Source organism: Notothenia rossii (genome assembly GCF_949606895.1).
Source record: "Notothenia rossii genome assembly, chromosome: 6".
NCBI lineage: Eukaryota > Metazoa > Chordata > Actinopteri > Perciformes > Nototheniidae > Notothenia > Notothenia rossii.
Genome location: NC_136909.1, coordinates 36152747 through 36169277, shown reverse-complemented (window position 1 = coordinate 36169277; position 16531 = coordinate 36152747). Strand labels below are relative to the sequence as shown.

The 16531-nt window shown below is 40.3% G+C and overlaps 1 protein-coding gene across 8 annotated transcripts in view; it reads left to right on the top strand.

Moving 5' to 3' along the window:
• The window catches only part of LOC307043957 (spermatid perinuclear RNA-binding protein-like), a 140475-nt gene that overhangs the window by 110563 nt on the left and 13381 nt on the right, over positions 1 to 16531 (top strand). For all 8 annotated transcript variants that reach the window (XM_079688927.1, XM_079688928.1, XM_079688934.1 and 5 more), the window contains 3 exons: positions 2661 to 2869; positions 4631 to 4780; positions 7418 to 7552. In XM_079688927.1, coding sequence (XP_079545053.1) covers positions 2661 to 2869; positions 4631 to 4780; positions 7418 to 7552 — 494 coding nt within the window. The remainder of the gene's footprint in view (positions 1 to 2660; positions 2870 to 4630; positions 4781 to 7417; positions 7553 to 16531) is intronic.

Below are 16531 nucleotides of genomic sequence, written 5' to 3'. Positions count from 1 at the left end.
CTGTGTTACCTCCAAAGGAGTAAAGCCTCCATTGGACTCCTTTGTTAACTTCCGTAATATAGTGACATCTTTATGTTATCACAGTTGCGCTTCAATTGGCTGGCTTCTCACTACATTGTATGTGATAGTCTATGGGGCGGTACATTTCTAAGCTGTTGACCAATCACAACAGAGTTGGCCAGCTGACCAATCAGAGCAGACTGGGCTCTGGCCAAAATGCAAAAATATGTGTTCAGTGTTTTACAAAAAAAAAATACATTAACAGACTGATTGGGAAAGCCCTTTTTTATTAAGCCTTTTCTTTTTGTTTATCTCTTTTTGGAGTCAAATGATTATAAGGACAGCTTTTTGCTCAGGGCTGCCTGTATATCTGTTACGATTTGTAAATATGAAGGTGTTGTGTGCAGTTAAATTAAATTATCTGCTGCAGCTGCAACATCTACGTGTAATGCATCTGTAAAAATAATCACAAAGGATAGTCTAAGACCTGTAGGGAAAAATATCAAAAATAAGCTTTGAAGCTTTGAAAGGGAGGTCTGATGTGCATTGACGACAGCAGGAACGTCTGGAACATCTGACCCCTCAGCATCGCTCTGAAAGCATAAATAAAGTTTACCGGGTGCAGTATGCCAGTGATATTTTTCTGGAGACGACAAAGATATTTCAGGGTAGCAGGGTTAGCTTTCCTTTTAATACCATCCTTCTGTTGGTTCTTTTCAAGTGTTTACAGGAGAGTGTAAAGCAAATCATGAACGCACACCTGCCAATGTTTCCATACAGCTCAAGGGAATAAAAACATTTTTTATGGCGACTGCCAGACCTTTTGTTCTAACAAGATGTCACCGAAGTGTCACGGCAGAGAGGAGGTGTGTATGGAGGTGTGTGTGGAGGTGTGTGAAGTATCCTCTCATCAGCTGCATATAAACCGTGAGGGCGCTCTGTTTTATTACATTTAACTCATATTTCATTGATCATTGATGGAGGTCGCGCACAAATGCTCAGCCTATATTTTAGTGTCGATATTGTCTTTGCTCTTAAATTCAGTGTTGGAGGTTTTTCAGGACGCTTCATTAAAACCTGCTTTTGCATCATAGGATTCAAATAACCATACTAAAGGTTTTGCAACCTTTTTACTGCAATCTAATAGTAGCTTGTTATTTAGCAATGGTGATAAACTGTTTGGAAGAAAAAAGATTATATCTTTTTAAAACTTGTATTACTTACTTTAGAATTGTAGAATACTTTTTCTGCAGCGTTTAAATATATCTGCAGAATCAGGAAACTTGTTTTACAGTTAGTGACCATTAAGTCTGCATTAATTTGTGTCATTATCACATTGTAACCTTTTCAATATTAGGAACATATTGTATAAGTGAAAAAACTCACATTAATATTTACCAATTTGTATTGTACATGAACAAGAAACTGTATAACTAAACATCACAAATCTATAGTGAAACAATTCAATATAAAAGAGGCACATTTTATGCTTATCGGGTTTTTCCTTTAGTGTGTTTATATGTTTTGTGCATGGGTCTGGAAAGGTTAAAATCTAAAAGTTCCCTTTTTAGAGGGAGTTTCAACCACACACTCCCCCCTGGACTGGGCTCTGGTTTCAGACAGAGGGTGAAAAGAGGTGCTGCAGCACAGGCAGAATGGGAAAAATAAATACCTTTCTGAACATTAAAGCATGTAAACATTTCAAAGTTGAGGAACAAAATACAAATATGAATCTGGAAATGAGCAGAATATGTCCTTTTTAAAATGTTATCCTGCATGTCTCTTTTTACCTTGACAGGCATTACTGGCAATTTTAGTAACAAAACATCTCTGCTGCTACACTGACGTAATCTTGAGACTTGATGATTCATCTTATTTTTCTGCTTGACAAAAATAAAGAAATCTGCCCATTTTACACCTAAATATCATTGGGTTAAAATATATTATTTTCTGTAAAAATGCTTGTATATTGGTATCCTGGAGAAACTGATGTTTATTGGTTTCTCATGAATCAGATTTATTCAACCCGCTTTTAACAATTCAGTTTGAAAGAACTGCAAACCTCAAGAACATTTCAAGTTTGCGCATTGAGTTTTATACAGAACAGAAGTGAATGGAAACCAACGGTCGCCTTGAACAGTAGAAAAATACATCCTGATAAAATGGCAGCTTAAAATTCTAAACACATCAGTATCCCTCTTTGAAAAAAGAAATGGTCAGTAAATATTGCTTCGTGCATCTCTATCAGCTGTAAAACCTGCTAGAATATCATTCTCAGGAGACTGTTTGGGTCGAAATTGAACTTGAAACATGATTGATTATCATTATCCTTTAAATTCTTGCATGCAGTTGTTGAGTTGATTTAAAAGAATCATACATTTGATGCCTAAAAACATCTTTACGTGTATGTACTATAGCTTCTGCAGATTCCTCCGTTTCTTTGGCTTTTTTAATACCCATCATTTAATAGTACAAATCTGAACTTGCATTACGGGAGGAACTTTGGGTCAACTTGGTAATGTCATTCATTTGTGTTCAATTTCCAGATTAAGGTTTCCAAATGTTCTTTATAGTTTCTGCTGTTGTGTGTTCTAATTACATTTTAGGGTCATATTAACCGAAATGTTTGGAAGATAACCCGTGCATCTCTCTTCCTTTAGTCTTGGACTGGAGGATGACGGATCCTAACCACCCCATGAACGCTCTCATGCGTCTCAACCAGATCCACCCGGGCCTGCAGTACCGCCTGCTCTCTCAGTCCGGCCCAGTGCACGCCCCGGTCTTCACCATGTCTGTGGACATCCAGGGGACCACCTACCAGGCCTCCGGCAACTCCAAGAGGACGGCCAAGCTCCAAGTGGCCCTCAAGGTATTCTGCACATTCAACACATGTTTTATAATGTGCAGGAATGAAATATACTTTACTAATAACGTGAAATGACATCAATCAAACTCACAAGCAGAGAGCTAAATGTAATACTTTAAGTTTTGTTTGTTTGTTCTCCAAGATCCTTCTGGAGCCGTTTCCCCACCATTCAAAACATATTAGAATGATGTGTAGCTCCTCCATCTCTTTTGTGCATTGCATTGTGGGAAGATAATGTCCATTAGCTCAAGTTTCATAGTTCATAGCATTCAGGCTTTTAAATGTAGTCCAACACATTGGGTTAAAAACATATGTTTATGCAGTCATGATCCCCAGAGGATGATTCCAGCTGTTCATTTAGCTCCACCATGGTGTTAACGTTTGTGGTTTTGAGTAAAATATTTCAACAGCTACATACTTGACATTAGATACAAGTTGAAGATCCTTAAACTCTCACCTAGCATCATTGTTAGGTCCCTATAGAGTGGTGTGCAGAAACGAGTCCCAAAACCAGGGAATAATATAGCATTTTCCCACTTCGGGTTCTCTCTTCTATAAGTCTACAGTTTTTTTAACGTCTTGATGGATAGAAGCATGAAATAAGCTCTTTTGACAACACAAGCTGACGAAATTCTCACGTTTTCTGCTCAATATAAAATATGTCAGTTAATACCACACTCTTGAATATCTGAAGGTTTTATATATCATAAAAACGGTGGTTGCTAACAAGTGACTGAAAGTAACTACAAAAGGTCATCATGCTGACATCAGTCCGCCTTTAACTTTGCATGTATGCTTCAAAAGTCAAAAAGTGGTGTCAATTTGTGGAGATTATCCTGGTGTCATTGATGTGTGTTGGCCACAGAGCTTATTTTCTGCAATATACCGACCAAATCCAATGGGATTTTCCCATTGGATTTGGTCGAGGGAACCCTTGCGATGCTAACTTCAGGATCGGCCTACAATAATACCACATCACTGCACCACTCTATTTCAGTTTGTAAAAAATATATCCGCTAAACATCTCTAAAGCTAATGACATTCCCATTAACCTTATCTGTAATTTGTGTAAACTGCTAAAATGTGGATGTTAATACACCAAAATAAGATGGTTAGTATTATCTTGAAATGTAGCTCATAGTATCAATGGACCTAAGTAAAGCTGCAGAGCTTTAACATGTCTGTAAACTTGAGTAATATTCCATCCACTGTATTCAAGGCAGTGCACAAGGGAAATTAAAGAGTGGCTCATAAATGTAAAAAATTTAATTAAATTCAGTTCCAATTTCTAAAACAGTATACTTAGAAACCCACAATTATGTTTATGTCAAACAGAACATATTGCATTATTTTGTTTTAAGTACAGTGTATAGATTGCTTTTATTTCAACAACTGTTTACGACAGTGATTAGGAAGTAAATCATATTCTGTATAGAGCAGGAATGTGTTGTACAATAGGAAATAACTCATTTGTTCATGCTAAAGCATGATGGGAGCTGTAATGTAGCTAAATGTTATAGAGCCCCTAAGGTATGGCATGTAGGCTTTGTGTTAATGATGATGAAGATGGCCATTCTGCAGCCTCACTGCCACAGTGTCAGTGTTCAGCGCCTTGCCCAAGGGCTGTTCAATCATAGACACTGGATGTGTATGTGTTGGGACATTAGGGAACCAGTTATCCTATAATTAGATGACTGTCTAATGCAGTAGAGACAGACTATTTACTTGAGGTGATGAATAATTAGCGCCGTGCTTCCTCCTCAGGCGCTGCAGGCTCTGGGTTTTGTGCTCGGCGGCGACGGAGACGTGGACTCGCTGAGCGCCGACGAGAAGTCAGATGGCGAAGGCAAGATCGACAGGATGTCCACCACCTCCAGCTCCACCTCCATCACCTCCTCCACAGACACACAGGAGGTGGGGAGCATACACACACACACACACACACACACACACACACACACACACACACACACACACACACACACACACACACGCACACACGCACACACGCACACACACACACACACACACACATACACACACACACACACACACACACACACACACACACACTCTCAAACACAGACACACACATTAGGGCGCTTCACAGACAGACAGTTTCACCAACTAGTGATGTGATATACTGTAGGGCTGCAAGATTTTGAAAAAGAAAACGTAGTACTATTATTTAGACTAATATTGCATTAGGATTCTTTTTTACCAATACTAGATACTGTAATAATCTCATTGAAAATAAAATAATAATAGTTTGATTTTCTTTTTGGGAGGATCTGTACTGTTGTGGCGATTTAGCACTCACAAAAGGAAAGAATGAAATGGAGAGGAATCAAATAAAACACAAACACAGATATAGTTGATCAATTATTATCAATAATAACGAGGAAAATATTACCTCTGCTCTCAAGCAGTCCTACAGCAATGCTCCCACCCAGTAGAATTTTACAGAGACATACTGTATATAGGACTTCTACAATGATGTACCCTCATTTCCTTTACATTAATTAACACACAACATCACATGTTTTTTCCTCTGAATGCCACACTTGTATATGTTGCAGATGTCAAAAGTTTGTCTGTCTCATAACATCTTTAGGAGTAATAAACTAACAAAGGTTAACTGTTTTTATAACCTGAGGCCTTCTCTGAACTTCCTCTAACCTCGCTGTCAGCTCACTTCATCAATGAATACATCTATTGATAATTCAGAACGACCATTCTCTCTCTAACTCTGTGTGACCTAACTCAGTAACACACAGGACATAGCTTACCATGTGATCTTAATGAATAAGCCAGAAATATGCTGTAATAAGGATTCTGCCATAACAGTAGCTAACAAGGAATCTTCTTTAAGTCTATACAATATTTGTTGTAGGTCGTGACTGCAGCTGCACAATACTTCATCCAGATATTTTGCCTTTACTTACTATTGTATATACTGCTACTTGGTTATTTCATTAGTCCAATTTGCAACTTAGATTACATGTGCAGCCCTGTCATCAGTGTCGTTTATTACAAATTCTTAACTCTTCAGTGTGAAGTGTCATCTTGCCAAACAAAATCTGCAGTCACCTGCCTATCTTTCAGCATTTGTTATAGTGTCTTCCTCCATCTGCTGTTCTTATAGAGGTAGAGCAATAATGGTACATGTCAGCTGTCAAGGCATACCCAATATTTCCAACTTCAAGGCTAATGAGGGACCTGAGTGTGCTGAAACATTCAAATACACAGGCATTTTTAGAATGTGTCAAAATAACATTTGTATGGCATGTGAAAAAGCTGCATGGTTTTTGCTAGCACTGCACAATTCATTAAAAGTTTTACCAAAACTGTGATATGGACTAGTGCAATATTCGAAGAAAGCATAACATTTGTTGAATCCTAAATATTGTTTGAGATACCATTTTTAATGAGGTTCTATGGAGCTGCAGAGATATCACAGCCAACAAATAGTATTTTAACATAACATGTCTATAAATACTCATACTGTAGGAACCATGAGCGTACCGTAAGAGGTCAGGGGACAGGAGCTCGAACCGATGTCAGACACTGATAAGATTTACTCAAAGTTACGACCGGAGAATTGACAAAGACATTTGCTGCAGCAACAAAGTGATACAGCTCAAGCCCAACAAATTCTGAAGCTTTCTCACCCATTCCCACGTATTTATGTAGTTCTACATATAAGAATAGTATAATCAACATTTTGCATGACAAGACATAACAAGAATGAAAGGAGCCAGTTGAGGTGGTTCTGGCACCTAGTTAGGATGCCACCTGGGCGCCTCCCTAGGGAGGTGTTCCAGGCACGTCCAGCTGGGAAGAGACCAAGGGGTAGACCTAGGACCAGGTGGAGGGATTATATCTCTTCGCTGGCCTGGGAGCGCCTTTGGATCCCCCAGTCAGAGCTGGTTGATGTGGCCAGGGAAAAGAAAGTTTGGGGCTCTCTGCTGGAACTGCTACCTCCGCGACCCGACCACGAATAAGCGGGAGAAGATGGATGGATGGATGGATGGAAGACATAACAAGCAAAGCACTATGACTCCTTTCAAAGACAATATGAGCCAAAAAGGGTCAAAAAGTACCCAACAAGATGGACTGCAAGATGTCCCGAGAGCAAGAAAAACATCCTGTATCAACTTATGCCAACAGGCAGGAAAAAAAGGAGACAAAAGTACTCCCTAACAGAGAGATAAGCACCCAAAGGTCGCATATGTTCAACGTATAACATAAGAAAAACTGAAATGTGAAAGATGTGTTTGAGGTCATTTAGTATCTCTGCTACTATTATTCATGTACTTTGTCCACAAGGGATCACTGAAACTGAAAACACACTGCAAAAGTTCCAAAATGTATACTTATACAAATACTTGCACACAATATATCTAAATAATTTTTTATATTATTTGTATTGTTTTGTCAGTTATTCTCTGTCAGATAGACAGAGACAGATTTGAACTGTAGTTAAAAACATTTAGGAATATCTAACATCTGTTTGTGCTGACCCTCTTTTCTGCCTCCGTCCGCCTGCAGTCCAGAGCTCCAGGTCCCATCCTGACGGCGGGGGGGAAAAACCCTGTGATGGAGCTGAACGAGAAACGGCGAGGGTTAAAATACGAGCTGATATCAGAGAGTGGCAGCAGCTACGACAAACGCTTCATCATAGAGGTACACACACACAACCACAAACCCTAATTGATTTCCTGTCTCCCTTTCACAAGGTCTTATTAGGAATTGATGAGGGAGGAAGCGTGTTTGATGTTTGGCGCTTCCTGCATCAAAACTTCTCATGGCAGGAAAGAACAGCTTAACATAAAAAATATTTATCCTGTGAAATCAATCTGAATCACAGTTAGTTTCTACAAGGCTAAAGTTATTCTAAATGTCTTGATATTATTCCGCACCAGGATCTTGTTTCCTTTAAGGAATTGTTATTATTTCTTGATAATAATTTGCATACAAATAGTTTCCAGTTTGTTTAAAAGAACCAAAAGAAGAACTGTGAGGTGAGCATGACCAGTGACACCCACAGTAATGTAACGGATGAGTCATCAACAAATACTCATTGCATTATACAGTATGTTAATGCACTAAACCATGTTTGTAAAGCTAGAACATTTCAGAGTTACAGAAATGTCAGTTGTAAAGCAGTTCAGAATATGACATTGTATTGTTAACTACTTTTTGAGTAGGGGTGAGGAAGTGAAAATAAGTGAGTTTGTGTGATAAGATTTTTTTCTGTGTATGTATATCCTAGTCACCGGGAGTACAGATGTCATGATTGCGTTTAAGCATGTTATGTCTATATTCTATTTTGCTTTGAAAACATTTCCTTTAAGCAACTGTAATTATTGAAGTTTTCTAGCAAATAACGCTGGGTTACGTATTGTAACCCTTGTTATATTAACACAGGCGGAGCCCTCTACTGCACTATATGGGTACTACCTTATCATGCAAGCATTCACCTACTGAGATTTCTATAGACGTAGCCGGCACCGGGGCGGGCCTACCTGAATGCACGCGCATCTCACTTCCGTATAAAAGGAGGCCCCGCCTCCTGACCATCATCCTACACCACTCTTCAGCGAGCGGTATAGGACAGACATTGCCCCAGGGTAGAGGGCTCCGCCTGTGTTAATATAACAAGGGTTACAATACGTAACCCGGCGTTATATCTCTCACAGGCTCAATGTACAGATGTAGCGATTAATTTCAGACAGTTTGAAACGCGAGGGCCGTGATTGGTACGTGATCTGCCCTGGCTCAAGGGAAAACCTCCAGCTTGACTTGAGACCGCCCCCGTGATAGATAAATGTAATTATAATGAAGCTGGCTGCAATGGATCATTGATCCACCAAGGGGTGCAGTGGGGTTCCACACTGGAGCTCATGTGAAATAAAGTCAGATACAGTATGCTGGATGTACAGCGGAACTTTGTTAAGATCCATATGTCACGGATATCATACTACTGTGCTAAATAAGAGACATGTAATCATTTACAAAACATCACCATGTTGTTATTTAAGAAAATAATTTTGTTATTCGAAAAAAACGAACGGGAGGAAATGCAGCCCGGCTCTCGATTTTTAATCCTAATTTAATCATCATCTTCACTACGATCATTTATGTTTATGTTCACCGAATTGACATGAAATCACTGACACATATGAATATACTGTATTCAACTTCATTAAAACGTTATTAACGTGCCTAAACTCAGTAATTCACCAAAAATATGTATATTTTAATGGAGCTTCGTCGGTCGATCAGGATCCCAAAGCGTAGCGGAGGGATCCTCATCTGGATAAAGGGTGTTATTTTCCCCATAAAGAACAAGTCGCTGCAAATCATCCCGCTTATTACATGGCCACATTCTCAACAAAGTAACGACATGACTCCCAATATTAATTGAAATGCTTTTATGGATTTAGAAAATGTTTTTATTGATTTAAAAAATAGTTGTATGTATTGATTTAAATTGACATGCATCCGCTAAGAAAAATAGTCCGTTGTTACCGTTTTTTTAAACAGTCTGAATGAAACGGCAGCTCTCAGCTGTGTATTTGCACAACTAATGGCCCATCAACCACAGCTCTCTCCCCCCCTCCCCCCCTGATCTTTCTTCTCCAGCAGCTAAATTAACAGTAGGTTACTCTGAGTGACCATAGACTGTATGTGACAAGCTTACAGTTAGTGACGTAACAACACCATAAAAGCTGGTGGGTTGAAAGCAATACGGGAGGTAAAAATAACTAGAATAATTGTGATTTATTTATTGTGGCTTTTATGTTTTTAGGTATAAAATGTTATGTAATTCAGGCTTATAGTTCACCCTTCTCTAAAAGCCTTCAACAATGACAATATTCATAGTAATTTAATAAATCCTTACAACACACATTGTAAAAAATAGCTTACTGTAAGTTAAGAAATCATTCCAATATGTACATCTTCTGATGTAACAACAATAACATTATAAATAGTAACATAGCTGAACATGTTATTGCACATTTAGCTTTGAGTGTTACTGACCTGAGATGTTTTTATAACATGAATTAAGGTGACTGAGGTTTTTTAACATACAGGGATGCAAACTCATCAGGTAAGAAAAAGGTGACAAGGATCCGAGCCCCCGGCTCCCCCACCCCACGGAATGACAGAGGATTTTAGCAGTCAGAACAACTAAAGCAGCAGTGTTAATAACAACAGAAACGCCAAAGAGTCACATCTAATAGAAATTAAAAGCATTTATTTTAAATTGTGGAGCAGTCAGTTTATAATTTTGGCAGCACTGTTGAGCATTTTGAAAATGTATTTTCATGCCTCTGTGCAAGGCTTAAGTCTTTTTATCTTTATAGCCACATGGTGTAAAGTAACTAAGTTCATAAACTCAACAAGTACTATACTTGGGCACAATTTTGAGATACTTGTACTTTATTTAAGTATTTCAATGTTTTGCTACTTTGTTCTTCTACTCCACTACAGTTCAGAGGTACATGCTGTACTTTTCCTCCACTCCATGTATTTAATACCTTTAGTTACTTTACAGATGTGGATGAATGATGTGAAAAATAATCAAGTGTTAATTCCGACTTTAGTTCCACCTGGAGTAAATCCACAAGCTACTCTGCAGTATACAAAGTCATTCAAACTAGCTGCACCTTTAGCAGCTTTGAGAACACTTTCATGATCAATCATTATAAAACATATCATATCTATTATTCTGAAATGGACCAATCTGCACATTGACTACTTTTACTGTCGCTACTTTCACTATATTTTGATGAGAATACTTTTCTACTTTTACTTGAGGAACATTTTGAATGCAGGAATTTTACTCTAACAGAGTATTCCTACACTCTGGGACTATTACTTTTACTCAAGTACAAGATCTGAGTACTGCTACTTTTACTCAAGTACAAGACCTGAGTACTTCTACTTTTACTCTAGTACAAGATCTTTGTGCTTCTACTTTTACTCAAGTACAAGACCTGAGTGCTTCTACTTTTACTCAAGTACAAGATTTGAGTACTTCTACTTTTATTCTAGTACAAGATCTGTGTACTTCTACTTTTACTCAAGTACAAGACCTGAGTACTTCTACTTTTACTCAAGTACAAGATCTGAGTACTTCTACTTTTACTCAAGTACAATATATATATACTTATACCACCTCTGTTTATAGCCTATGAAAAAAACTATTAGAAATAGAAGGCTAAAGCTAACGTTAGCAGATAGTGACAATGTATGCTAGCTAGCTAGCTCAACGATTCCTTAAATAATATTGCCACAGAAAGACTTTTCAGTTCACATCACACTCTGCCACTCCGACAGGGAGCTCTGCTCTGAACACCTGAACGGCCCGTTCTAACAGCTGTTCACCAGCGGTCCAGTCTGTGCCACAGTGACTCCGGACGCACAGTTAATATTAACGAACGCACCCGTAGGTAATGTAGCTGCTGAAGCTAGACCATCATCTCGGAGAAGCAGAGCCTTATTATACATCCATTAGCAGAGCCGACAGGCAGGAAGACTCGAGCACACAGCTCGTACTTCATTATAATATATAAAAAAAGAACACCATGCGTGTCATGATGGCACATAACAGCTCACGGCCGCAGATTACTCCGGGTCCCAGCCCCCCCCATACCCCAAAAATATTTGTATTAGAGATCTACATGAATCACATAAACGACTTATTTTGGATTCAAAACGGCGAATTTCGCCGAAAGGTGACAAGTTTGCATCACTGAACATAGACAGAGCACAACTGAAACATAACATCTGAGATGTAACAACATAATACACTTTCTGGGGATGCTTGGGATGTGAGGAGTGAGGGACACGGCTTAGAACGGGCGTGTCGCCTGGCAGGACAGGAGAGTGTGTGCACCAGTCTGCCTTGATCTATGAATTCATGTCCGTGACACTCACTGTTGCCCACAGCTGTTTTATAGAAGGAAATTCCTTCACTTCATGAAAGTGTTTTAACCACACACACCTCTACACACACATGATGGGTGTTATTTTCCCCATAAGGAACAAGTCGCTGCAAATTATCCCGCTTATTACACGGCCACATTCTCAACAAAGTAACGACATGACTCCCAATATTAATTTAAATGCTTTAATGGATTTAGAAAATGTTTTTATTGATTTAAAAAATAGTTGTATGTATTGATTTAAAAAATTGTTGTATGTTTTGATTTAAATTGACATGCATCCGCTCAGAAAAATAGTCTGTTGTTACCGTTTTTTAACAGTCTGAATGAAACGCCAGCTCTCAGCTGTGTATTTACACAACTAATGGCCCATCAACCACAGCTCTCTCCCCCCCTCCCCCCCTGATCTTTCTTCTCCAGCAGCTAAATTAACGGTAGGTTACTCTGAGTGACAAGCTTACAGTTAGACACAACACTGTCATTGCAAGTGACCCTCAGTTAGTTGACTTTTATGTTCAACTGCTAAATTCGTTACTGATAAAAAAGGGCTTCTACTGTACCTAATTACCTTAACACTAGAACCGCCAGAGGTTTTTGTATAGGCCTACCTAAACCCGTCAAATCCCGCTATTAGAATGCAATTTTTAAAAACATAGGGTGCTACATAACACACTTTCAGGAAAAGTCACGGACTGGGAGACTTTAATATTTTATTGAAAAAAAGTTACATTGCACACACACAACACACATCACACAAATTGACCCGATTGGCGGTTCTAGTGTTAAATAAACTCACTAATTAATGAAACCAGTTCAATACGCATTATTCTTATTCTTATCATTCTTTATGAGCGCAGAAATAGTCTTAAAATCAGATCTGTTTTTTAAATGAAATCTGATGACAGGCAGTTAGCTGTGATCACCTATGATAAATGCGCCGCACCTAATCGCTGGCCATTCAGCCACAGACACTGTTCGAAATGGGGGGGAGCTAGGGGGAGCTTGGCTCCCCCGAAGAGGGAGGGAGCTCCCCTGAAGGCTGACTTTGAGATAAATAGGGGGAGCCCAAAACAATCGTGCATATTTGTGTCACACAGATTAGAAATGATGAGTTTTTGTAAATAACAGTTCTTGAAATAAATAATAGTTATTGTTCATTACAGTTTCTGAATATTTGTTTTATATTTGTGAATATGTCTGGGTGTTGCCATCTGTACGTGGCGGCGCTGCATTCTTACTTACGTTGCTATGGTTATGGCGGTGATTCCGGCGCGGTATTTGAAATGTTCATTTTGATATTTTTTTAACTCTGGCTTTGTAATAAAAAATATGGCAAAACGAAAACAGCCAAGCGTCACAGCTTTTGGATTCACAAGCAAAGAAGCGAAGGAGTCTAAAAATGACAACGTGAACGGAAAACAACTTTTAGTTGGCCGGCTGTAAGCGGCGTTAGGGTCGAGCTTGACAGCTCCACACCGAGGGAGAGGCCTGCCGATGCGGAGCCTGAAGAGGCTTCAACAACGGCCACATCCGCCGGCATAGTGACACCGTCTGTATTAGTAGAAGAGTGTTTTTATAGTAATTGATCGCATCCGCGCTGCTGCGCCAGTCAACAGAGCGTGCGTGTGACATATTTAGTAGCAGGATGTGCTCTGAAAAATAGGGCTCCCCAAAAGCAAATGGGTAATTCGAAAACTGACAGAGCTCCCTCTATACAAATCAAACTGTAGACGGTGTGAAAGCACCTATTGTTTTAAATAATGGTCGGAATGTGACCTGTGAGCCTTCTGAATTACCGTGGGACAGCACATTCTAAACTAAAATGTTCAATCAATAAAGTAACATCTTATCTTATCTTAATAATATCTTCATATTAATAATAATAATAAATCATACAGTATGTTTCCGAAAGGGAGCAGGAGGAAGCAAACACAAAAATATACAACAAATATACTGCATATTAAAGCAAACGATTGTAAAGGTTAAAGTATGAGCATAACAAATAAAGAAGTGTAATGTAAACATTCACATTATAATTATGATTATTTAATATATAAAGACTATATATTATTGAATTACAAGATTAGATATACTTTAGTTGATCTAAAATATTGATGTGTTCAAATGCTCTTCAAAACAAAACTGAAAGTCCATGAAACTTGTCTTTCTGTTTTTGTGAATGAAGCGCCATCTCCTGGTTAAAACCTGAAATTGAAAATCTGGCAACGCCCTCTTGGAAAATAGTGGGAGGACTTATCATTCCTCTATACTGATCTTTGGCAGGTCGTAGGCAGGAAGCTGTAAGCTGGAGTCTGAAATGAAGTGCTACATCTGTATGCACGCACTGTCGTCCAACACACCGTTCCACCTCACTGTCCCTGACCGGCTTTAGCAGCCGCTGCGCCTCACTCACCTCTCCCTCGGTTGTAACCATGGAGAAGTCCGGGCTGCGGCCGATAGAGCACACCCTGACGCGCTTGCCACGCAAAAAAGTGTGCTCGTAAACAGTGCTGAGGGCTCCCCTGCGTCTGCCTATAGGCAGACAGGGAAAGTCTGCAGCCCTGTATGGGTTCACTATGCACCCTCTCTCTTGAGTCCCTAAAGAGCACGGGGAGAGCGCAAGTGCCCCCTTTGTCCCCACACTCAGATACTGACCCCGTGCAGAGTGACCTGCAGGTCACCCTTGAAAAAGAGATTTTTTTATCTCAAGGGGCTTTCACCTGGTTAAATAAAGGCTACAAACAAACAAGAGTGTGTATGGACTATAGTGTGGAGGGCTCTCCCCCTCCTGCCCCCAGGCGAGGGGAACCCTCCAGCCCTGTAAGGGCCCATAGCGCATTACGTCACCCCGCGACCCTCCAGGGGTCCGGAGAAAGGTAAGCGCATTTACGCCCAGGGAGGGGGTCAGAAGGGGGTCAGATGCCCACTGACCCCGCCTCCACACCGGTCCTGTGTTGCCCCAGCAAGCACAGACGCTGAGAAAGAGCCAGACATATCCAAGAGATAAAACGTTATAAAGGGGCCTGGTGTTGACCAAGATGCCGCCGTGCATATATCCTCAACACTCACCCTGTTGAATAAAGCTGTTGACACAGCCACAGCTTGTGTGGAGTGCGCACGGACCCCCGTGGGACAGGCTCTCCCTGCCTGCTCGTAGGTGTGTGCAATGCCTCCACAAAGCCAGCCTGCCAGGCGTCAGAGCTTTTCCAGTCACCCCGCCCCCGAAGCACACAAACAGCTGTTCAGTGCGTCTCAGGGTAGCTGTGCGCTCTATGTAACATGCTAACGCGCGCAACGGGCAGAGGAGGTGTAATTTAGCTTCCCTGGCCCCACCATGGGGTGGAAGACTAAAACCTCCCAACTGAATAGCCCTCGACCTGAACGCACTCCCTAGGCTCTTGGGCACAAAGGAGGGGTTCGGTCTGCAGTGTTTCCCCTATATACAAACAGTGGCGGTGCAGCGCAGCTGCTGAAATATGAGCGCCGCTGCTAGGGGGCGCCAGCCAGGTACCCAAGAAATAAAAATAAAAATATATATTTATTTTCTTTACTTTTTTTCTTTTTTCTTAAAATAATAATAAGTGGCTACCCTTTTTCATTTTTGATTGTTTGTTATGTGGATTTGTAGTATTTGTGTTACTGGCATAGGCGGCACAGGTGGTCGCCTAGGGCGCCAGATCTGGGGGGCGCTGCGCTGGTAGCTCTGGGAGGGAAAAAACATTTTTGACCGTTGGCGCTCATCCAAATGTTCGGCCTTGATGTAACAAAATTCATAATTAAGTCAATGTAACACCCTTTTCACCCCGGTCACACGTTTAATTTGCCCTGTACGGTGGGCCCTGTAAGTGATGAAAGTGGGGGATGTTGGCTTAGCAGGCGCCCGCAGCTCACCGCCAAAGTGCGAGCGTGGTAGCGAGAGAGCGAGCAAGGGAGAGGGTGCACCGGTACCGGCGCTGTTGTTATTAGAATCTGGTGCTAGCTGCGCTAACGGATATAAGAAGTAGATGTTTCGACAACCAGGGTGGAGGAGAGCTCTCCTGTCAGACTGAGAGGCTCAGTAAACACATATTTCCAAGGCACTCCTTTATAATTATTAGGATAAATAAAAACAGGTTTGAAATCATTCCAATGTATACTATAGGACAGTTAACCAAAAATATCGTTTAAAGTTGGAGAGATACAAAAATATGCATAAATAAATAAATGTTAACTAGGTAAAATAAGATATGAATGAACAACAAAAATAAAATAAGCTACATTTATTTGTTATTGGCTATGGTAGGTTATTGGTTATGTTCATATACTTATTTGATTATTAAAATGTAAACCGATCTTTTTCATATGGGCGTTTTAGAGTTGTACCCTCTAGATCAGGTCTCTAGTAATTGTGTGCTCAAAGTGCACCAGATTGAAGCATTTTACTGTAAAATGTTCAAAAAATCTTCCCGGACGGGCATACCCCCGGACCCCCTAGAGCAGGGGTGGGGAACCTCCGGCCTCCGGGCCGTATTCGGCCCGCGAGACCATTTGGTACGGCCCTCGAGGTAATTTATAAACACACGCAAAAAAGAAAAAAAAAATTAAACATGCAAGTACCTGTTTTTCCTGGCCAAGGTCAGGGTCCTTGAACACAACACGAGCCTAACGTGTCATCACGTGGTATATGTCTCGTCTGACAGGGGTGCAGTTCTGACGGAGAGCACCAGAA